The 23158-nt window shown below is 40.9% G+C and overlaps 2 protein-coding genes across 2 annotated transcripts in view; one reads left to right on the top strand and one right to left on the bottom strand.

Moving 5' to 3' along the window:
- The window catches only part of LOC148354567 (general transcription factor II-I repeat domain-containing protein 2A-like), an 83205-nt gene extending 81095 nt beyond the window's left edge, over positions 1-2110 (top strand). The window contains exon 3 of the mRNA XM_088352057.1: positions 1772-2110. Coding sequence (XP_088208183.1) covers positions 1772-1992 — 221 coding nt within the window. The 3' untranslated portion in view covers positions 1993-2110. The remainder of the gene's footprint in view (positions 1-1771) is intronic.
- The window catches only part of sptlc3 (serine palmitoyltransferase, long chain base subunit 3), a 40159-nt gene that overhangs the window by 5982 nt on the left and 11019 nt on the right, over positions 1-23158 (bottom strand). Inside the window, exons 6-11 of the mRNA XM_088352054.1 lie at positions 22516-22664; positions 15398-15522; positions 11091-11184; positions 6796-6901; positions 4546-4765; positions 144-270 (exon numbers count right to left, since the gene is read on the bottom strand). Coding sequence (XP_088208180.1) covers positions 144-270; positions 4546-4765; positions 6796-6901; positions 11091-11184; positions 15398-15522; positions 22516-22664 — 821 coding nt within the window. The remainder of the gene's footprint in view (positions 1-143; positions 271-4545; positions 4766-6795; positions 6902-11090; positions 11185-15397; positions 15523-22515; positions 22665-23158) is intronic.

Below are 23158 nucleotides of genomic sequence, written 5' to 3'. Positions count from 1 at the left end.
GGGGATGTTGGCTGGGGAGGAACGAGGCCTTTCTTATTGTACGTTTAATCTATTTACACATCGCTCTGAGTTGCATTCAAGCGCCATACAGATCATTCAATTTTCTCTCCAGAAAAAAGGAGTGGGATGCAAAGGACACTCACCTTCCGTGCTGCCATCTTGTCCCGTGATGCACTTTAGGGTTCGTATAATCTGCTCGGCCAAGGGAGGCGACATCCCCGAGGTGTACATGGCGCTGTGGGAGCAGCCACGGAGGTAGTCCACCAAAACCTGCCATCGAACCGAGTCACTCAAACAATGCCACCAAGAAAAAAAGCCAGCGGTTTTCGTGCAGGACACTTGCGGGATGAGATGTTTTTTCTGACGCTCTTTATGGAACTTCCCCCACGATACAGCATCACCACAAATGATGGAGTGCCCCCAAAAATGACGCAGTGTTGATGCGTAAGACGAGTAAAATCAGGGGTCGGGAACCTAAGGCTCGCGAGCCATAAATGGTTCTTCTCATGAGTACATATAGCTGGAGAAAAACATGCCACTTGTGACGTTCCAATTCTTTAGTTCTGTCGATTTTGGTGCAGGCAAATTTTTCGGTCCTGTATATGAAGGGCACGGTTTTACCTACAGTTCAGTCAATGTGTCAGGCTGTGAACCCCAAAAGAATCCTTTATATGGAAGCTCATTAAATAATATTTGTTCACTTTTGAAAATCTTTGATAAAAATAAACCACACCTAACTGTAATTACCCACAAACGATAGCCAAGCGTACAAAACAATTGGATTGGGTCCTTTGTCGCTAGTTATCTTCCTACAAATGAAAATGACTTGACTTGATTATCTAGCTAGCGTTTCCATTTTTTTGTCTGTTATCTGGCGAACATTGTATTCCTTTTGTGTGTGATCAAGCTCAATTTTGGCTTCCTTTCCAGCGAGCAATCTAGCTTTTGATTTGGTTACTGAGTTGGCTTTTTATTCTTTCAGCTCGCTATCAAGCTCCCTTTGATTTGTTTTACCTGTTTATTGTTCTACCGAACTATCAAGCTACTTTTTGGCTATGTAGCGGGCCATCTCGCCAAGTCGCTATTTCAAAAATTCGTATCCAACTGGGTGCCCTTTGCCGCTGGTGACCAAAGTAGCTCTCAGCTACCCATAGACTTTCCGTTTGTAGTTTTTGGTGACATATTTACAAAAGAACTCTGCTTGCACGTCGTTTCAAAACTTTTTTTTACCAAAAAAGGTCAAAATGAACCTCAATGATTTCAAGTAACTGCGGGACGGGGACCGAAATGCTAGTCATTGGTCCTTCTAAATGCCGTGACTTCTTCTCAAAAACTGCTGTGAACCTTGACAAATGTCACATCACACAGAGTGACTCAGTTAAAAATTTAGGTGTCATATTTGACCCTGATCTATCATTTGAGATGCATGTAAAGCAAATTACTAGAACTGCCTTCTTCCATCTTCGCAACATTGCTAAAATCCGTTCAATACTGTCTCAGTCTGATGCGGAAACAATAATTCATGCATTTGTTACCTCCCGTCTCGACTACTGTAATGCACTACTTTCCGGTCTCCCGAAGTCCAGAATCAAGTCTCTTCAGCTAGTACAAAATGCCGCAGCGAGGCTTTTAACTAGGACAAAAAAGTACGATCACATAACACCGATTTTGGCTAACCTGCATTGGCTCCCAGTTAGCCAAAGATGTGACTTCAAAGTTCTCTTAGTACTGTACAAAATCATACATGGACTTGCTCCCTCTTATCTTTCAGATCTGATCTGCCGCTATGTCCCGGTCCGAAGCCTGCGATCTGAGAGTGCCGGTCTTCTGGTGATCCCGAGAGCAAAGAAGTCTTCTGCTGGTTCGAGAGCGTTCTCCATCCGGGCACCGGTGCTGTGGAATGCTCTTCCCCCTGAGATCCGATCTGCAACCTCAGTGGAAATGTTTAAATCTAAACTTAAAACTCACCTATACTCCATTGCATACGAATAACCTACTCGTCTTGTCGGTTGAAAATAGTTTGTGTAATATAGTGTAACAATCTGTGAAGCCCTTTGAGACTCTTCGTGATTTAGGGCTATACAAAAATAAATGACTTGACTTGACTTGACTTGACTTGATATAGGACACCGGCTAATCAAACAGAGAAATAAAATCTGCTGGAAAATGAGCTTTTTTTCTGGAGAGCGGGTTTGGTGGTTTTGCTGAATGATGTCTTAAAATTTAAATATTTTGCTATTCTGGCCGTTTGGGTCAAAAAGGTTGGCAGCCCCCGAGTTGGATCCCTCTACACCTGACGGGTCCCAGGGTCGGCCATCCGTCAGTACTCGAAAGAGGTTAAAGGGGCTTGCTTAAGGGGTGCTGGTTAAAGGCAGTTCCGCCGCCCGCCACAAGAAGGTTTTCGGCCGCACCTTCTTATTAGGACCGGAGGGTTCCGTTCTCGCTGCCTAATTCGAACAAGGTGGCCTCTCCTGTAATGGAGAGACCTGGCAGGTGGCGAAGCCTATACATTTGAGCTTGAACAGCTTGTCGAGTCAAACTAGCTCGAGTAGCATTGGCAACACTGTCTTGTCTTATTTTAGGGCAAGAGAAAACATGTTCAACTATAAACTAAGTTAAAAAAAAGCATTAGCAACACTGTTTAATGGAGGGAGGTAAAACTGAAAAAAATCCTTTCATTATAAAGTAGCAAAATTCGCATTAGCACTACTCTGTCTTGTTTTAGGGGGATAGACAAAATCTACAATCTAAGTTTGCATTAAAAACACTCTAGTTAGCATCGAAAACACAGGATGTGATCACATTTTAACGTTATCTTTTTATATGTTAGAGGTTATATAGAAATGCTGTAGCATGTAAAATCATGTCAATAAGAAAATGATGTAAAAAGGCGAAAACAATATATTTTCTTTAAACTGACTCCAGTCGACTGGTTTGCGATCGCGACTCCCGAAAGGCCGATCGAGCAAATATGGAAGTTTTGCCGACAAATATTTGTAGTTTCGAATAATGTCAAGTATTTTCTTGACCCGTGTTATTTAGCAAAAAATGCGATCGCCTAGCGTAGAAAAAGTGAGTCACGCTTCGCCGACTCGCTCGGCTACCCGCAGCGTCGACGCCTTCGATCTGCGTCCGACACTGGCTATGTTTACATGCAGGACATACTAACATTGGAAAAGGAATATCGACAGTAGTTCCGTCATGAAAACGCGTGCCATCCTTTCATGTTCAGATAATGTGAGAATGTGTACTCATCTCGAAAGAAGTGCAGGAAAAAAACAAGCTGCACTGTTAATCAACCAGGCCAATACACTCACTGAGAGTATCTCTCTCTCAGTAGTTAGGATTTCGCACTCTCACTATCGCGGTCTGGGTTCGATTTCCGTTGCATTAAATAGTATGAAACTGAGGTCAGCGGTATTTGTCGACTGATGGATAATTGTTCACATATGGTAATATACTACTGTAGAACCTCATGTATTACCCAAAGTTAGTTTTGGGGCGGTAAAAAATATCTGTGTATACGCCAGGAGTAGAAAACCTGTGGCTCGCGAGCCATTTATGGCTCTTTTCATGAGTACATATGGCTTAAAGACCCTTGCAAATTTTTTCCGCGACGTCCTAAATGCACATGAGTGAAGCTTATTGTGGTGCACGCTAAACCAGCCAATACTAAAAAAAACAGGGTACCTGTAGTGTATACATAGAGTACATTTCTCACTACAGTTTACAGTCAAGGTTTCACACCAACAAACCCTGTTGTGATTGTACATTGCTAAAGAATCCTATATATGGAAGCTCAATAAGCAATTTTTTTATTGTTGAAGAGCTTTACAATGAAAAGCCACGCAACAAATTTTTAAACACCCAGAAGCTCTTGCAAAGCACCTAGAGCAATTGGATTGGGTGAGCGGCAGGGATGGGCGGAGCTATACACAATGCGCGCCCACTCTTTCTCCTTTGCCCAGCGCCGTCCGCGCAGAGGGTAAATACGACGATATCCTTCTTGTTTACAGAACGTCGGGACATTTTTACAAAAGAACTTGCCTGCACCTTGAAACTGTTATTGAAGATAAAAAATGGCGGTCAAAATGACTGCAGGAGGAGACAAATTTAAAGTGGTTTATTGATATAGGACACAGGCTCTGGCAATATTATATTATAATATTTGATCAAATCATAAAACTTCACACAGTGGAATAAAATATTAGCTTTTGTCGATCGAGCGGGTTAAGTGGTTTGGAATTCTGTTTTCAAATATATGGTGCGGCTCAATCCTCTACCCCCAATTTCTTTTTTCTTTTATTGCTCTTTGAGTCAAAAAGGTTCCCCGAACCATGGTATACATGAATAAAAACAGTATAAGAAAAAAACAAGGCAACTTTCATCTTTCCAAGTGGCCTTGTACCAAATGACCCACGGCACGGTACTGGTCCGCAACCCAGTAGTTGCTGACCTACTGATGTAAACAATTAGTTGGTATCGCTTCAGAAATCCAATATTCCCTTTCCGCTTTCGATTAAAGGTATTCGCTCGCTCGCTCACCTTCTTCCCGGCGATGTATCCGCCGGCGGAGCCGAAGCTCTTGGTGAAGGTCCCCATCATGACGTCCACGTCGTTGGGATCCACCCCGAACAGCTGCGTGACGCCCCGGCCCCCCGGCCCCACCGCCCCCACGCTGTGAGCCTCGTCCAGGTACAGGAAAGCCTTGTATTTTTTCTTCAGGGCCATCAGCTCGGGGAGACGGACCACCGAGCCTTCCATGCTGATGTCGGAAAGAGAAAATAACTTGAAACCTATGCAAATTTGTAATCGGGAGCTCGGAGTTCGGCCTCGTCGACGTTTTCCCTGGATTCGAAGCTAAAGAGCTGGTGGAGCCAACGTCACAATAAAGTCTGTTAACACCATCTGCAAAACTTTCAAAAATAATAAAAAAATAAAACTGAATCTAAAATAATAAAACCATAAAGTAGAAAGACAAACAGCAGCAAATAAGTAAAAAAAAAAAAGACAAAAAATAGAGAATATGTTCATTCTTTGGTGGAGATAGAAACAATAAATACGTGAATAAAAGGGAAAATAAAAGCAAAAATAAAGTATTTGTTTTGGAAATAAATACAATTGATTGTAGAAAAAAGAAAACACGAAACATAAAAATACAAGAAAAATGAATAAAAAAACGTGAATTTCAGACTCAACTTTGTATTTGTATAAGCCGCATTGGATTTCAAGCCACAGGCTTATACAATGATAAAAATGAACTCATAAATGATCATGTCTTACATATAAAAATATAGTAGGGGAATGTCTACTAAAGAAAAGTAACACATTGTACTCCGGTTAAGACACCCCAAAAACTCAAAAAATGTATTGTACTCACTCAAATTCAAAAACCCACACAATCACAAAAAGCCTGTAGACGTGCGAGTTGTGCGACTGATCTTAAGCTCTCCCATCCCTTGCACACAGTTCAAAGTGATAGAGAGGAAACCAAGAATTTCTAGTACTACATACAAGAATCTTTATACATAAATATTTCTCACAAGTCCCGTTGGCGGATTGAATATTTTAGGGTGACACATTTTAGAGCAGGTGACTAATTATCAGGAATATTTTTCCTAACGGGCTGAAAAAAAGAGACATCCTATTCGGCTGTTACCAGTTTGATCATTATCGTGTAAGTTCGAAGTCGCTGCGTGTACCCGTGCCACTATCCGCCACGTGAAAAAAAAAGAAAAAAAGTTGCATTTAAAATGTAGTCAGAAATTGATGGTAATTGCATATGGCGGACGTGCAGTCAGATGTGCGGGTTATTTTTGTGTTTGTATGTAGAGTGTTGTTTTTATTCTCATTTACAGTGGTACCTCTACCTACGAACGTCTCAACATACGAAGGTTTCGGGGTACGAAGTACCTGAATAAAAAAAATTAGCTCTAGTTGCAAAGGCGTTTCAGGATGCAAAGTCAAAAATACAGGACATGATCAATGCTATCAGCCGCGCCGAGTTTCGAAACGCAAACAATGCGTGTTTTGTAGCATGCTCTTCGAGTCGCTGTCACAGTTTAGAGTTCAGAGGCGAGGAGGAAGAGAGGTTTTGGAAAGATCAATGCCATCAGCCGCGCCGAGTTTCGAAACGCAAACAATGCGTGTTTTGTAGCATGCTCTTCGAGTCGCTGTCACAGTTTAGAGTTCAGAGGCGAGGAGGAAGAGAGGTTTTGGAAAGATGGCGGGCAGGAAGACGGAGCTGTCATTCAAACAGCCCAAATTAAAGACCTTTCAACAAAAATTCCGCAAAGTCTCAGAATTTATGGAAAGGAATCACCCAAAAAGGGGTAAGGCTCATTATGGTTACGATTGCCTCGCGCATTTCCGACAGATTGTCGAAAGCCGGCAAAAGCAGACGTCGTGGGATCAGTTTTTCAAGAAGCACCAGGCAAAAAGGTAAATGAATATATTATTTCCTTTATTCTTTGTTTTTTTACACGATGTTCCTCTCGTTTTATGTTTATTGTGCGGTAATCTCATTTTCACATGTATTTCTTTCATGTTTTGATGCTATTTTATGATTTAGCAAAAAAATATCAGACTTTATTTTTGCAGGGCTTGGAACGGACTACCACGATTACAATTTCAAAATACGTCTCTACTTACCAAGTGTTCAGGTCACGAAGCTACTCCCAGAAGGAATTCATTTTGCAAGTACAGGTAGCACTGTATTTGTATTTTAATTGCGATGAAATATTTCCATCCATTTTCATTTTTTTTCTCAATTTGTGCAAGTTTGACGCCACCGACCTGTAGATGCCTTCCACCATGATGAGAATTTTCCTCCAGGGCCGGTGAGTCCGAGGCTGCCCGGAGCAGATGGCGTTGCGCAACTCCTTCTCCAGATGCGCCATGTCTTGCACGTGCAACAAAAAAAAAAACACTAAATCATTCCAATTATCTCTAGAAATAAGCATGGGATCACCAGGGTTAGTTATAAGTAATGCATTTAGGTAACGGCTCTATTTTTTTATTAATGGGATACTCCGACCGATTATTTCCATCGTTACAATGCCGTTACCGTGAATAGCGGTACTTTAACGCACAAAAATGGGTTTATTCGAGGAATCGACTCCTTGCCCTGAAGAATTCTCGTGCCAGCGTGACGAGGGGGCCCTATCGTGGATGCAGAGCCGGAGCTAAGGTGTAGGGCGGCTAGCGGCGTTATAAGTCTTCGGTACCGTCCGTAATCATGGGAAATGTCAACTCCCTACCAAATAAGATCGACGAAACATCAAAGCGTAGAGGGAGTGCAGTTTGCTGTGTTTTACGGATACGTGGCTCACGTCTAGCATCCCGGACGCTAACGTTCAGCTACCCGGAGCTACCCGGCTACAGCGCTGTTAGACAGAGACACTTTAGCCTGCGGGAATCGGAGAGGAGGTGGACCTGCTATCTCCTTGAACACGAGGCGGTGTAACGCTGGGCACAAAGATTTCCATCTGCCGCAGGGATGTTAAACTTTTGGCCTAGCGTGTGACGTCATCCACGCCGCTGTTACTAAACTACAACACAGCACCCCGAGGCCATCCTATTAATCTGTTAATCAACATAACGATACTGCTGGAAGTGTGAATTTCCCTACGGGGATGAATAAACTATCTATCTATCTATCTACTTTGGCTGCAGAACGCGAATGGCACTGCAACATATCTGATGCACATCGGACTTTTCCTTTTGTTGGTACAGGAGAAATTGAAAAGTTGGCCTTGAAAGTCTTACAAAGTGCTTGAATGTGGCCATGAAAAAGACCTACTAAGCCAGTTTTCTTTTCTCAACAAACATCACAGCACAAAATGAACCTCGATATCAAAAAGGATCCAAGAAAAGCAAAAATCATAAATAATAATCATGGCCAGTTTACTGTGCATTTGCAATCATATTTTATGGTCTATAAGGTGAACTGGATTCTAAGGCGCGATTTCTGATCCATTGGGTTTTTTAGGACCGCCTTACAGTCTGGAAAATATGGTAATAGTTGAACTCATATCAAGTATTATTTTTCTAATTTTACCGTATTAAGAAAAATGACCCAATAAAAATAAAGTTCTAATTAAGAAAAATTGGCAGATGGCAGATCATTTGGGATTTTATTTATAAACCTGTATTTATTTCTACTTTTATATTTATAAATGTTTAATACTTGAATTTTTGCAATATATTTTATCTATGGAGATATTTACAGTATTAATGATGACAAATATTTAAAGTATTTAAATGTAATTAAAAATCTGTCAAAATATAGAATAACTGGAAAAATAATCTTAAAACCCATCTAAATCCTTTGCTATTTTTTGTTGAAGGAGAACAAGTGCTTTGATTTGACATCGGGCAGACTTTAAAGTGCTGCGTCAGAAAATCAGAAATCCCTCCATGTGCCTTCAAATCCCGACATGCACCTGTCCTTGTTTTTATAAAGTTTCACACATCGCGGCTGCCAGAAGATGGCAGCATCTCACAACTCTACGTTTCATCAGCTTCCTCACAATCCTTCTAAGGGCCACTGTGAAGGAAATAGTGGAGCATTTTTTTCGTGACAGGACACTTCTTAAGCAAAGATGTTGCTCATAAGAAACCTGACAAGCTATGTCTTTTTACATCTTAAATGCTTTCTGAAATGGATGTTCGTCTAATATCCAGTACAGGGGTGTGCAAACGACAGCCTTTTTAATCAGGCTTATTATATATATTATATACCACAGCCATATCCCCCTAGTCCAGACCTGGGCACTCCGGTCCTGGAGGGCCGTATGTTCTGCATGATTTTTGAGGTTTCTCTGATCCAATACAGGTGATTCCAATCACCAGTATCGTTAACGAGCACTTGCTAGTTTGCTAACGAGGTTATAATTTGTATCACCTGAGTTAAAGAAGAGCAAACTTCAAAATCTGGCAGGACGTATGGCCCTTCAGGACCGGAGTGCCCAGGTCTGCCCTAGTCGCTAGGGCCTAGTGGGAGGTGGCTAGAGTCGTTTCTGGCTCTTTTTGGGAGATTGATTCAGAGGAGGGGATTCCCAGCCCCCTCGCTCAACCCAACTGAGGTGTTGGGAGTCATTAGGTGACCAAACCCCCCAATTCCAACCCCTAATGCCGAACGCCCAAGCAGGGAGTACCAATGTTTAAGACTAAGGTATGACTCGGCCGAGGCCTGAACCACAACCGCCCGGTCACGGAGCGGGCGCCATACCCCCAAGGCCACCGAGCTGGTTAATCAGGCTTGCTTAACGAAAATGGTCAATCTATCATCACACTAATAACATAAGTCCGTCAGTTACTCTTTTTGCCTTTCAATATGAACAGTTGAACAATGTGCGCAATGCAATGCCCGAGTCGTCAACAAATCATTTTATACATAACAAAACAAACAGCATTTCCGAAACTTCATTTCAGACGTGTTTTCTCTTAAGCTAGGCTTCCCCCCCTCAAATTCTTAATAATCCTTTGGCAAAATGGTCAAATAATAATAAATATTGTTTCCGTGGCATTTTTGTCCCCAGTCTGCCTTGGTGTAGGACTCCACCTTGAGATAGAACATGAGCGAAAAGAGAGAGTGGGAAAAATGAAAATATGACGAGGAAAAAAGAAAGAGAGAAAGAGAGAAGGAAATGAAAGAGATGGAGGGATAGGAAGGGAGGAGACAGAGAAATAGAAACAGAGAAAGTAAGAGCAAGAAAGTAAGAGAACAAGAGGAAGAGAAAAAAGAGAAAAAGGGAGAAAAAAGGGAAAGTGGGAGAGAGGTAAAGATAGAGAGAATGAAATGGATAAAGGCTGACAAAAAGAGAAAAAGTTAAGTGATAAAGACAGAAAGACGGAGAGAAAAAAAGAGTGAGAGGGAAATAATGCAGCCAAAGTTGCTGAATGAGTAACAGCTGACTGACGTGACAGCGCACATATTTAGAACTGCAGCTCGTTGTTTTCTTTTTTTTTTTCGTGCTACTCTCGGCGTTGTATGGCGGGTCGGATTATTACCCTTGGGGGGCCTGATGCGGGCCGCATCTTTGACACCCTCGGTCTAGCACGCGAGTCCGGACAAGAGAGAGCACTTTACGGACATTGCAGATGTTAATGATTAAAGTCGGGCAGCATTTCCACCCTCTCTACAAATAAAAGCTGGCTTTAAAGCAAAGGGGGGTGGGGGGGATGTGTTGGAGCGCCCCAGGGCTCTTTGCCCCGCCACAGCTAATTCCGTGTAACTGTCAGCAAGCATTTGGACGGTCCGGTTTGTCCCGTCTCCTTAACTGACGGAGCGCCAACCTCTTCTGACGGATGGCTTTGACAAGCTAATGGCGGACGTTTTCGCGGAAATACACGTTTCCCTTGCCCGCCGCGAGAAGCTTTCACAACCGCCGATCCAAAAGCCGGGAGACGATTTAGAAAGCGAAACGTGCTGAGCGGGTCCGAGAAAAAGGAAGGGCAATGCTCATCGATTGAACACATTGGCAGATCGGGATTATTTTCTTTCCAACTTGTTTTCCACAAGTATTCTAGGATTACAAGGCAAAAAAAAAACAACAAAAAAACAACATCTTACTCCTTTAGCAGAAAAAAGAGCAATTGATCTACTTTTTGGTTATTATAACTTGTTTTTCTTGTAAAATAATAACCTGTACAAATTAGTAAAATAAACCACCAATTGTGGCCTAATTCAAGGATTGCCTTCGTATTTATTTATTTTTTTCAGGAAAGACAAAAGATGGTAAAACTATAAAAAAAAAAAAAAAGCACCTAAAATGGGCAAATATCTGCTAAGAATGTATTTTGTTGGAGGTGTGTGAAGGGATTATTGAGAGGAAGGGACAATTTCTGGGGGTAAAATAAGAAATAAAGGACATTTATCCAGCCTGTGGTACATCGTTTGCTAGTTTAAAAAAGATGGTAGTAGAAAATATTTCATAAAATAAGCAAAATAATCTGTTCATGCTAATTTTGAAATTTAGGAAACAAATTAAAAAAGCCCCCTTTGTCACATGACATTGCAACTATATCCAATTGTGAAAATGGCAAAGATGCAAAAAAACGGCGCTTTTCAAAGGTCAAAAACTCACCGTTGTGTTTGAAGACCTTGATGGCGGCCCCCGACAACCGAGCCCCCAAGATGAGAGAGGTGTGGTTGAGTTCGTCACTCAGGATCAAACAGCCCTGGAAAAGAAAAGTTGTTTAAGTCATTTGGTAAACTTCCACTACATTCAGAGACTCGTCTTTAAAACCACGCCATGGTCTTATTAAATACCAACAGGCCATTTTTTCGATGCTTTTCTTTGATAGACATGGTCTTCTGAACAAGCTACAAACATACTTATTTGTTTTTTTGTATGTATTTCGTTTTATTGTTATAGAATACCTCAACAGAACTTGTCTGCACCAGCATTTTTACCAACACGGAAGTAGAATTGAACATGCAGAAGAGACAGCTTTCCTTCTAAGGAGTAGAATCTGCCACACGGAGAAGAATAAACCCCTCATACTCAAGGTTTCCATAAAGTCTCTGTAGAATTTTAAATGAAGGATCAGATGATACCATATTGAAAATTGCTGCAAGGGCTCCCCGTGTGTTTCAGGACCAATTTTAAACCTCTTATTTGCCATGGGGCATCAGCGCCTCTGTTTTAGAAGCGCTGTAAGCGAAATATAAAAAAAACACACATTGAATCAATGTAGTTCTCCAAAACACGCACAATGTGGCAGCAACTTCCCACACATGTGGCAACGGACTAATAGCAGGCAAGAAATAACACGTACAGGGCATAATAAGTAATGAATTTTGTAAAGCATTTTTCGTTATCTGTAACCGAGATAAAAACATTTGAATCCTTTGAAGATTGTTTTATTAGTTTTGATTGTCGAAGGGGCAATGGATTGGGGTACTGGTGGGTGATGTACAGTGTGGCTCTCTGTCTTGAGAAATTGCTTCACCATCTACCACATAGGCCCGTAAAAGGCCTGGTCATGGTCAAAAATCGTTGCCAATATCTGGACGAGTCAAAAACGTTTTTGTATATATATTGATCGGAGTTCATATTACAAGTTGATGTTATCTCACAATGTGTTTATGTTCAATTCCGGTCTCTACTTCATTAGAATCCTGAAAAATCCAAGTCCCTTTTTTGTTTTGTTTTTACATTGACTTAATACATAGTTATTGCCAGATATTGATCATTTGGATTGTTCTAAAGAAAGGGCCAAAAGTAATCACTCATAACATGATTTCTGACTCTTTTATGGCCCAAATAACAACATTTCAGGGTGGCCTGTATGATACTTGGTCAATTAAGAGTTAAGGTTCTTTAACGAGTTGGTCTCACCGGTCTTATCCACGCTAACTGGGTGTGGCTTGATGGATGAAAATCCTCTCCTGGGGCCATCTGCTGCCATCCCATCAGTAGAGAGCCTCCCTCGGGTCCCTTTCCTCACTTGGTTAGTCTGTGTCTTACAATAAGTGTATTCATTTTATTATTGTATTTGTTTTATGACTTGTTTTGTTTTTACCACGTTTTAACCATTGTGTGTCTGTGTAGTAGGTGTTTTGGGTTGTTGGGTGGGAATAAAGGAGGTCAAGTCAAGTCCTGTTTACTTGTATAGCGGGAATTCATCTACCGTATTTTCCGCACTATAGGGCGCACCGGGTTATAGGGCGCACCCCCAAAAAATAGTTTTTGGTCCTATATCTTCCATAGATAAGGCGCACCGGATGATAAGGCGCTACAATGGGAACGTGGACAAAACAGTCAGATGATTCAGTCCAACTGATTAACATTCCCAAAGCTTGCAAAGAAGCAAATACGTGTCGTAGACACGTGCGGATGCGGTGTCCGTACGATGTCACTCAAATGCATCATTTCAAACATAATTCGGAAGGTTCAAGTCTTGGGATTCAAGAAATGCCAACCATTCCTTAGTTTCTATTTTCTTTTTCGCTCGCAACTTTACTGTGCATATGACGATAAACACTTGGAATTGAGTTGAATTCACTCAACTCATCACAGCAACATCAAGATGGTTCTAAAACAAGATACCGGGAAAATAGAAAGCCGCATAACTCACCTAAGTTCTCACGTTCAATAATGATACGCAATCATGGTCTTCTTACAACCGTTAGTGAAGTAAATCCAGGAGAGTAAATTATTTGCAAATACAGACTAATAAAACATGTTTCTTTATGGTGTACTTTAGCAAGCTTGCTAAACTCGGCCAATTGCAGGGTTTGTTTTGGCCATCTAGCCTATTGGAGGCTCTGAATAACTTCAGCCAATAGCGATCGATTTAACTGATGATTGACACATCTTTTTCGGCCAATTGCAGGGTTTGTTTTGGCCCTCTAGCCAATCCGAGGCTCCGAATAACTTCAGCCAATAGTTATCGATTCAAATGATGATTGACACATTGGTTAGCCAATGAAACGCCGGTATATAAATCCCAGCATACACCGCGGACTTTCAACGCCATTGCTAAACTCGGCCGATTGCAGGGTTTGTTTTGGCCATCTAGCCAATCCGAGGCTCCGAATAACTTCAGCCAATAGTGATCGATTCAAATGATGATTGACACATTGGTTAGCCAATGAAACGCCGGTATATAAATCCCAGCATACACCGCGGACTACTCCACGTTCGGGGGAAAATCGAGTCGGCGGCTGTTGCGTAAGTCTCGAGACCTTGCGATTTAATATTGAGCCATATATAAGGCGCACTGTGTTATAAGGCGCATGGTCAGCTTTTGAAAAAAATTAAGACTTTTAGGTGCGCCTTATAGTGCGGAAAATACGGTACTTGTACGGCACTTGAGTGTCTATTCATGGGCCGAAAAGAAACGAAGCATGTATCTGTGTGCAAATGTAAGCACGTGTCAGCGTCGCCCATTGAAAAGATCTCTCATCTGGCGTGTGCCGACACCATCTCAGTGACAAGACGGTCTTCCCGGGGTCCCCCCGCTCCGACGGGGCCCCGCAGCGGCTGTCACTCCTAGGTCAGAGCCGGCATTGCCGCTTGACCCCCTGGCCCTCGCCAGCTCTCCGGCCGCACCGAGGCCTTTATCGTCCTTTCTGCTGTCCGTCCCCATCACGTTGCCCCCGGTAACCGGCTGCCGCGGCATTCGTCTAATAATCCCCCGAGAGGCGCTCTCCACAAAAAGCAGCCTCCGCCCCCGTCATCGGGAAGCCTCCGCCTCCCGGCGGCTGTTGGCTTTAATTAGGATGATTTGAATTAACGAGGTGAGACGGGGTTTCTTCCCAAGTTCACTATTAATTGGAGAGGTACACCAGCGCAGCTAATTAGGTTTCTTTTCTTGTAAAGACAATGGACGACAATTGGATTTTCTGGTATTGTGCTCGAGGGGGGATCCCCATACTAGAAGTCGACCGATTATCTATATTTGACAATTTTTTATTTATTCGACGGACCGATCAAATATATTGAAAACTGGTTCATTAGGGCTCAGTTGCAGCCAAGCCTCGCTCTCCCTCGCTCCTAATTCTCCCATTTTCTTCCTCTCTTCTCGCTACCCAGCCCACGCTTTCTGATTTGATAAGCGACCGAAGGCTGAACTATAGCTTTCCTCCAAACACTCCAGACAAGAATCTAACCGCTAAAAATATTGAGATTTTAAAAAGTCGATGGGTAAAAAGTGTAGTTCGCTTGTTGAAAGGAATCTTGTTTGGGTGAAGACTGACAAATTAGCTCTTATCATAATATTAGTTGGTTAATCAAGTGTGTGTTTGTGAGACAAAGAGAGAGCATTAAAAAGTACGCTAAAGTGAAATGCTGAGTGATTAGCTGTTACCAGAACATGAGTTTGTCAATCTGGCTGTAAAACAGGAGTGCCTGTACTCTTCAATTCAAAGGCTTGGTTCAAATTTCCATGCATCGTTTGTTTTACGTTAAGTTAATTTAATTCATGTTGGTTTTATTGACATTTCATTTATGTATTGTAAAAAAAAAATCAGGTAGCTGAGTTTTCGTGTACCTTTATGGGAGTTGCTGCTAAGCCAAATTTTGTGTCCTGCACTGTTATTTTTTGGTTTTAGTCATGTAATTTGTGTTCAAATTCTAATGTACTGTAAAATGTTTTACGTACCTTCATACAAGTGACTGCTAAGCCAAAATGTATTTCCTGCACTTTTACTTAAGTGAAAGAGAAGTCATTTTAGTTGTGTCGAAATTCGAATTTATTAACTGTAAAATGTTTCAGAGAGCTATTTAAAGTTTTATTTGGAATCATAATAAATATTCTTTGTTTCATTTTACGTTACAGGAAATGAATCATGGCTCCAAATATTGGTATCGACCTCCTCTTAGACGAATGATCGATATGGGCATTGGCCCTGAAAAGCCCATATTGGTGGATACCCAACCCATACCTTGCCGACCAGCGCGGGGATGTTCATGGAGTTGGTGGCGAAGCCCATCCCGAAGACCATGGCCGCCTCCACTCCCAGGAAACGGGCCACCAGCTCTTCCAGCTCCACGTGGATGTCCAACGTACCTAAGAAACACAACGTGCATCGTTACCCGTCATTCAAAACAAACAGAACTCGTTTCCATGATTTTGTTTGCCCCTGATTAAGAATTCGTAAAATTGTTTTAATATCTTTAAATTCTAGTCAAATAGAACATTTACTGTCATTACGACATGATGCGTTACTGTTGCTACGCTACTCATGAATTGCAAATCCCGAATTAGGCCGATGCACTCCTGCATCATTCCCACTGGAACATACAACTGTAGTTTGAGGGTGGCCATGTTTATATTTACCTACAAATTACAACTAAATACAGTTGTGGTCGCGCGAGTACGAGGGGGCTACATTTTCCCTCATGGAGATATTCTCCTTAATGTATATTCAGTACTCACATCCAGGCCAATTATAAATTACTGAAATTAGAGGGTTATATGTACCGTATTTTCCGCACTATAAGGCGCACATAAAATCTGATTTTTTTTTTAAAAAGCTGACTATGCGCCTTATAATCCGGTGCGCCTTATATATGGATCAATATTGAATTACAAGGTCTCGCAACATACGGTAAGCAGCCACCGACTTCATTTTTCGCGTAGAAGAAGAAGTGCGCTGAGCATACTGGGAAATATTAAACAACGATTCTCTTTTATTTGTGCGTTTGTATAAAGACCCTGAAATGGCTCCTATTAAGAGACACGCTTACAACGCAGAGTTTAAACTCAAGGCGATCAGTCACGCAGTAGAACACGGGAATAGAGCAGCAGCGAGAGAGTTCAACATTAATGAATCGAACACGAGAGTGGCTCGAGCTGGCAGAATTAAGAGTCCCCCTAGGAACTCGCTAACTGAACAATGGTTCCATGGGTGAATTATGTAAAACCCACAACAACGTTTTACATTTTACAGTTATTATATTATTGCTTTACTGTTATTGTTTTGCACTTGTTGTTTTTGCACATTACGAGTGTCACTATATTGCGATTTACCATAACAGTATCAGACGTTTTTTTGCATGTTGACTAAATGGAGGAAAAGTAAAATGTTATGCCTTGCTGTTGTTCAAAGATGTAAAAGATGTGTCACGAAAATGCTTTACCTCAGAGAAAATAATAAAACGGCTGTTGATTCATTTTGGGAGTGAATGGAGTAGTGGAAAGCTTGTTTGTTATCTAGTAATAAAGTTTGACTGACCTATCTGACTGTTTTGTTGACATTCCCTTTAGCGCGGCACCATCTAACGGTTGCATAACGTAACTACATCCTCTACTGCAGCCAAGTCAAGTTAAGTCACATTTATTTATGACGCCCTTAATCGTAAAAATGTCTCGAAGGACTGCACAGGATTACAATTACAAAATTGCACAATTACCTGATCTTAAACCAGCATGCACTTATAGCGCCTTATAATGGGGTGAGCCTTATGTATGGAAAAAGTTTAAAAATATATCATTCATTGAAGGTGCGCCTTATAACACGGTGCGCCTTATAGTGCGGAAAATACGGTACACATTTGGTGGTGTGAGACCAGTAGCGAATGGGTAGGGGGCGTGGCTTATACAGGGACAACAAAACCACAAGAAATCGACGTCTGGACGAAAAAGAGTGTCTTGGGCAGTACCCAGAAATGGAGAAGGAGATCTTCAAGTTGTTTAAACCAGAGGCAAAATGGATAGTGTTTCAGGTAAGTGTTCGTTGCCAAGCTCTAAAGTCAAGTCAAGTCAGTGCTGCTCCCACAAGTAGTTTTAGGGGGTCGGCTTCTATGCATATAGATACGCTTATTTGTATGGATGGGTCAATTCTGTCGTTGGGTGCCATTTGAGTTCTAGTGACATAAAATGCTATATTTTGTGTAAAAATGGGCTTATACTTCTCTTTTAAATGTGTTTGTATGCTTGACTGCCCTCTTCCATCCGACACATTGATATGTATGGAGGATCAATTCATTTAAAATAAATGACTGATTGTAGTACAAGTACACTAAAAATACTATGTCCCCAGTCATGCTTGATTGACCTTTGTTACAAATATCTATCTATCTATCTATCTCCCCTGGTCATATCCCTCGAAAGCGGTGACCGACAGCGAAACCAACACATCCACAAAAACAAAGAAAATAAAGGAGCAAAAAACACATACAAAAATGTTTTGGGACCATAGTCAACCCAATTGCCCAAACCCCCAAACAAGTTTGACACCTCGGCACCCAAGTCGGTCATGCTTTCGTCCTTCCAGATGAAACGGGACACAAGAAAGCGGCCGTGTCACTCGGGTCAGGGTGACGCAACACACTCTTTTGTTCAACAGCAGGGCCCGACAGCTTTCACTGGTTTACCCCTGCCGCGTCATCGGGTGCGCTACCCATCCCTTTGAACGCGTCCAGATATCCCACTATCCTTTCACAATCATTCCTATCACCAAGAAGAGCTGTAGCTTCCACTAGATTTCAAACTCTTTCCTGCAGTGCACTCATAACACCATCCATCCACGTCAATGGCGGCCTTCCTCTCCGTCTCCTTCCATTGACTTCTGCTCTGTAGATCCTCTTCAACATTGGCTCCTCATCCATCCTCTCCATGTGTCCAAACCGACCGAGTACTCTCTTATCCACACACTTGCACTACTCCTACTGCTACTCCAGGTCTGTCCCTCACGATTTCATTTCTCAATCCATCCAATCTAACATATTCCTCAAACACTTCATCTCAAAAACATTCCATTTCCTTCTCAAATCTGCATTCAGGCTCCGAGCCTCTGCACCGTACGACACACTCAGCACTATCACACTTCACTCTTCCTTGAAAAATCAAATAAATTCATGGTTTTTCATCATTTCCTCAATGCCTTAATTATAATATTTCTTACCTACCGTCAGTTTAAGTTATTCGTGCATTTTTCATACTTAGTCTCTTAAAATATGTTGTGTCCTAAGGTCAATTGTCCCATCATTTTAGTCACATGACTCTTACAATATTTTTGGAGGGAAAACATTCAAGGAAAAGGTGAGTAAATATCCCTCTTTAATTATCATTTTCAAATATTTTCTTATAAATTTACCAATGAGAAAATGTATATCACGTCAACCCCGTTACGCTTATTTATAGAGGGTACAAATATTTCTTTATAATTCTGATAATATGGTGAATAAACATGTTAACGATCTAATTCCCGAATGCTATCTATCTTCTTTTCATCACATTATTAGTAATGGCTAACTTGAGCAGAAAATGCTACCCATACTACTGCCCCCAGTTACTGCTATGCACTGTAAGAGAATGCTACACAATTCTATCCTGAGCTGTACCAATCTATTCTCTTCTAGTTTAAAAGTCCCTCTTTTGGATGACATGTTAAACACATTGAAACATTTTTGGAATGAAGGTCGCCATGCTGAAAAAACAACCAATAGGAATAATGGCACAAATAGTTCCTTTTGGAGTAGTATGGAGTGACTTTTATCAGGAACGCACACAACAATGTTAATAAAACACCTCAAATCATATTCTAAAATCAACAGTATCATCAACACCGCCCAGTATCTCTACGATCCCATCGTCAAACTCATTTTGTGGAACGTACGGGTGACCTTTATCGTCACATTGACAAAACGTGTTGACTTCCTTCTTTCATTTCAAGCGCGTGAATGAAGCGTAGTTTTCACAAGCGGACGAGGAAAAAGTAGTGAATCATTCACTGGACGACGTCATAAAAAAAGCATATTTTTATGGTGAGCTACCCGATCAAACGAGCACGCCAGTTTTATTGCCGGACTTCCCCATTGCTAACTTTTCATCCACAAGTATTTATTGTCCCAGGTTAGCTTATTCATCAACTCCGGAAATGTTTCTCTTTTTTCCAAACGTTAGAGTTGAATTCCAGAGGACACTTTATTATACGTTTATTCTGTTTTTAATAAAGGACACCTGCTAACCAATTGAGCAGGATACCAGTTCACTTTTTTTGACTATTATCTCCTTAACATTCCTGTAAAATTGACCTGAAATCCCAATCTGAGACGTACCCAAAGTCATTTAAATAGTGTTCTTCCAACGGTTTGGAGAATATGGACACTTTTGGTCTCTTTTGAAAGTTAATAAGTTAGTCCCAAACTGAAATAATCAAGTGCTACTAACATCGAGTAATCCATGTTGGAAGACACAGAAATAAAATGTTGCAGATGAGTGTGGCATGGACATCTTAACTGGAAAAGAGGTGAGACAATAGTTTGAAGCCTAGTGCCTTGTCAAATTTGATCACAATCTGAAAAACGAAACATTGTTTTTTAACACGTTCGTCAAAAGGTAGGTCAGGGCGTTTCCAAAAGTGGCCATTTAGAGACGACTGGTTTACAGCACAACTGTGTGTTTGGCCGGGTTTTTAGACATTTTGAAAGACTTGTAAATGTTTGACTTCTCTTTCCAGAAGTCATTGAATGATGAATCTTATTAATGTGTTCCAATTTTTTAAGACTCTGTTAAATTATATTCAAGACATTTTAATGCCATTCAAGGCCTTATTTTTAGAACATTGAATTCAGTGCCTATTAAGACTTTTCAAGGATCCGTGGTAACGCTGAATACTCCTTTATACGATATTTTTTCACATACAGTACCTTCGCGGTTCCACGTCTAAAAAATAATAATAATAAAATAAAATAATAAAAGAACAAAAAAAAAAAAATATATATATATATATATATATATAGATATATATATTTTTTTTTTCTAAAGCATTTCTGAAGGCTACTTCGCGGATTTTCATTTTTCGCAGGTGGTTTTGGTCCCCATTAACCGCGATAACCGAGGGATTACTGTATATTATTCTATTCTATAAAGCAAACCGGAATATGAGGCGCAAGGATTTAAACTACAGTATGCGCAGGGGTTTTATTAAAGAAAACATCAACATTTAAAAATATATATATTTAATGCAGTGGTTCTCAAATAGTGGGGCGGGCCCCCTGGAGGGTTGCGAGGCTCTGCCAAGGGGGGCACAGGCGCATTTGACATCAGGGACCTTTTAATTTTTTTTTTTTACTTTCTCAGAATAAAGTGCAATTGCATCTACACTACAATAGGGCAGACTGGCGTTCTTATTGGCAAAGTGTTTTGTTCCATTTAGCCTCCACGCACTGTATCAAAAACAGAGTATAAGCATTGAGTATGAAGTGTAGACACTAGGTGTAGCAGACCCTCAAGTGACCACAAGAAACACAAAGACCAGTGAAGAGAAACCAGGTAAAGAGACAAACAAAATTTAAGAGGATTTCTTCTTCCAGGGGGGTAAGCGACAGAAATAATTGAGAAGCGCTGATTTAATGAAACATAACTAATAGGAAATCTGGCTTCACAACCAAAATGAAGTGATTCATTGACTACTTTATTTTATTTCTGATATTTCCAGTCTTTAACGCGCCCCAGATTATAAAGTGCTGTTTTGAATTTCTGGAAAATTTGGGTTTTTTAGTAGTGCAGAGTCCAGAAAATAGAGTACTTGGACCATGTTGCAGCTCTTTAAATTTTGACTACAGTAAAGTTCATTTGTCTCAAGATTTCAAACATTCGTACATGAGCCACACCCTGAAATACCTTCAATACCTTTCGCTCGTCTCTCAGCGACGTTAGTATCTGCAGGAATTTGTTATTACGTTCCATTTCAAGACAGTCGCTTGGTTTCATTCGATGCCCGTCACGTGAAAAGTTAACAACGCCGAAACTCGATCATCAGAATGAATTCAAGATGATAGCGATACGTTACTTTTCCTTTTTTGATCAAGTCAAATGCAAATACATTGTTATAGCACTTTCAGACAACAAAATGGGTGAAAAATACACCCATTTCTTCCCACTCAACATCCCGGAACATCAAACAGACAGACCGGCAAAATGAGCAAAAAAATAAATAAAATCATTTTAAATGACATCCCCTCACCCATAACACTCAAATACATGTACAGGAATAATCGTTTTTTTTTTTTCAATATATAACGTTAAAAAATAATAACATTTTAAAAAAGTATAAATATCAAAAACAAGGACACTTTGTTTTTTAGTTCCTTTTTTTGAAATAAAAATCATAATTGATATTGTCACAACAAATTGAGCTATTCTACTATCAGGCTAGCCAGTGAGGCAAATGATTTCAGCATAAAATACATTGTATGATTAATAACACTTGATTTCATTTGAAAATGGGTGTTATTGACTTATTTGGGAATTTTTTTAAATATTATTGCTTTATTGTTACGCTGGATCACTTTCATGGTAAAATTGTTACAATTCGGACCAATCTCTAAGCACTACCTTGTAAGTATTTTTGCCTATTCCTCCTGACAGACTTATTTTTCTTTGTATCCACAAAAATTGGAATGAAGGCCTTTTAATGCCAATTATGGCCTTATTTTTAGAATAATGAATCCAATAAGTTATTAAGACATTTCAAGGATCCGCGGCAACCCTGATATACATCTAGATTTCATTGGATTCATCCTCGAAACTATAAAAATGACAATTTATGTCGTCAGGGCAAAGTCATAATTGAGCCATTAGCCTAGCACCGTGCAAAAATGTCATCTGTATAAAATAAACAGCGCAACCTGACATTGAACAAGAAGCAAGTTTTCTCAAAGTTCCCTGGAAGGCAACCAGTTAGGTAAGTTCCCCTGTGCCGTGTGTACATTTTAACAGCTCAAGCTTCAGATATCATCTCGGTGTCGCGATAAGAACCTGATCGCGACATGCAAGCCCGACCGGATCCTCAGAATTCCTCTAAAGAGCAACACGCTGGCTTTAGATCTTGGGTGAACTTCAATGGATGTCATGTCCCCGTCTCAGCTTATAAAGATCCTGGCACTACATCATTTAAGAGGACTGAAATATTCATGCCACGTTGCCGTTACTGAAAGATAATTACGCCGGCATACGGTAGAAATCCCGGTAAAATGACGGCATACGCGATGAGAGTTTCATTTCCAGTTTGTGTCAGTCTTGTAAAGTCGATGAATTTTGTAGAGGGCTTACCCGTCTCCTGCCGCGTGCTACAAACGCCCAAGCCGTAGCGTCGGGCGTTGGCCGCCACCGTACGCAGCTGATCGGCGTTGTTATCGGCAAAGCCCAGGTAGTTGTAGGAGCCCATGTTGATCACGTTGGGGATGGTCCTCCCTGTGAATCTGAGAGCAATTTGTTTCAATATCAATTCATTGGGCATTGCCTAGGTATTGAAAAAGTATATTCGTATTTTGTAGCGTCATACATTTTGTTAGCTTCTTTTGAATCTTTCTTCTGGGGCTGAGGTTTTGGCTTGATTTCTAACCACTTCTCCATTTTTTCTTGTGTTCTCTGTGCGTCTACTTTGGAAAATGATATGCTAATGCACCACCTTATAATGCTCGGGAACGTCCGGAAGCACGAAGTTATTCGCTGCAGGCTTCGGATTTATTCGCTCATTCTTTGCAAAATGTTGTTCCTGTTCAGCGACAGACTGCTGTCACTGTCTTGTACTACGGACAGACTGAAGAGATCTTTTCTTCCTCATGCCATGAGGCTCTTTAACTCCACCCGGCAGAGTAAAGGCCCACATTAAACCACACCACCTACATTGGATATTACCGAATCTTACTGCAATATGTATTCTGTGTAGCACTATTTAGTTACTCTATATAAC

This window comes from Urocampus carinirostris, chromosome 13 (assembly GCF_059441175.1).
Source record: "Urocampus carinirostris isolate Australia breed hairy pipefish chromosome 13, RoL_Ucar_1.0, whole genome shotgun sequence".
In the NCBI taxonomy this organism is placed as follows: domain Eukaryota; kingdom Metazoa; phylum Chordata; class Actinopteri; order Syngnathiformes; family Syngnathidae; genus Urocampus; species Urocampus carinirostris.
Note: the sequence above shows the minus strand (reverse complement) of the source record. Positions and strands in the feature narration are given on the sequence as shown.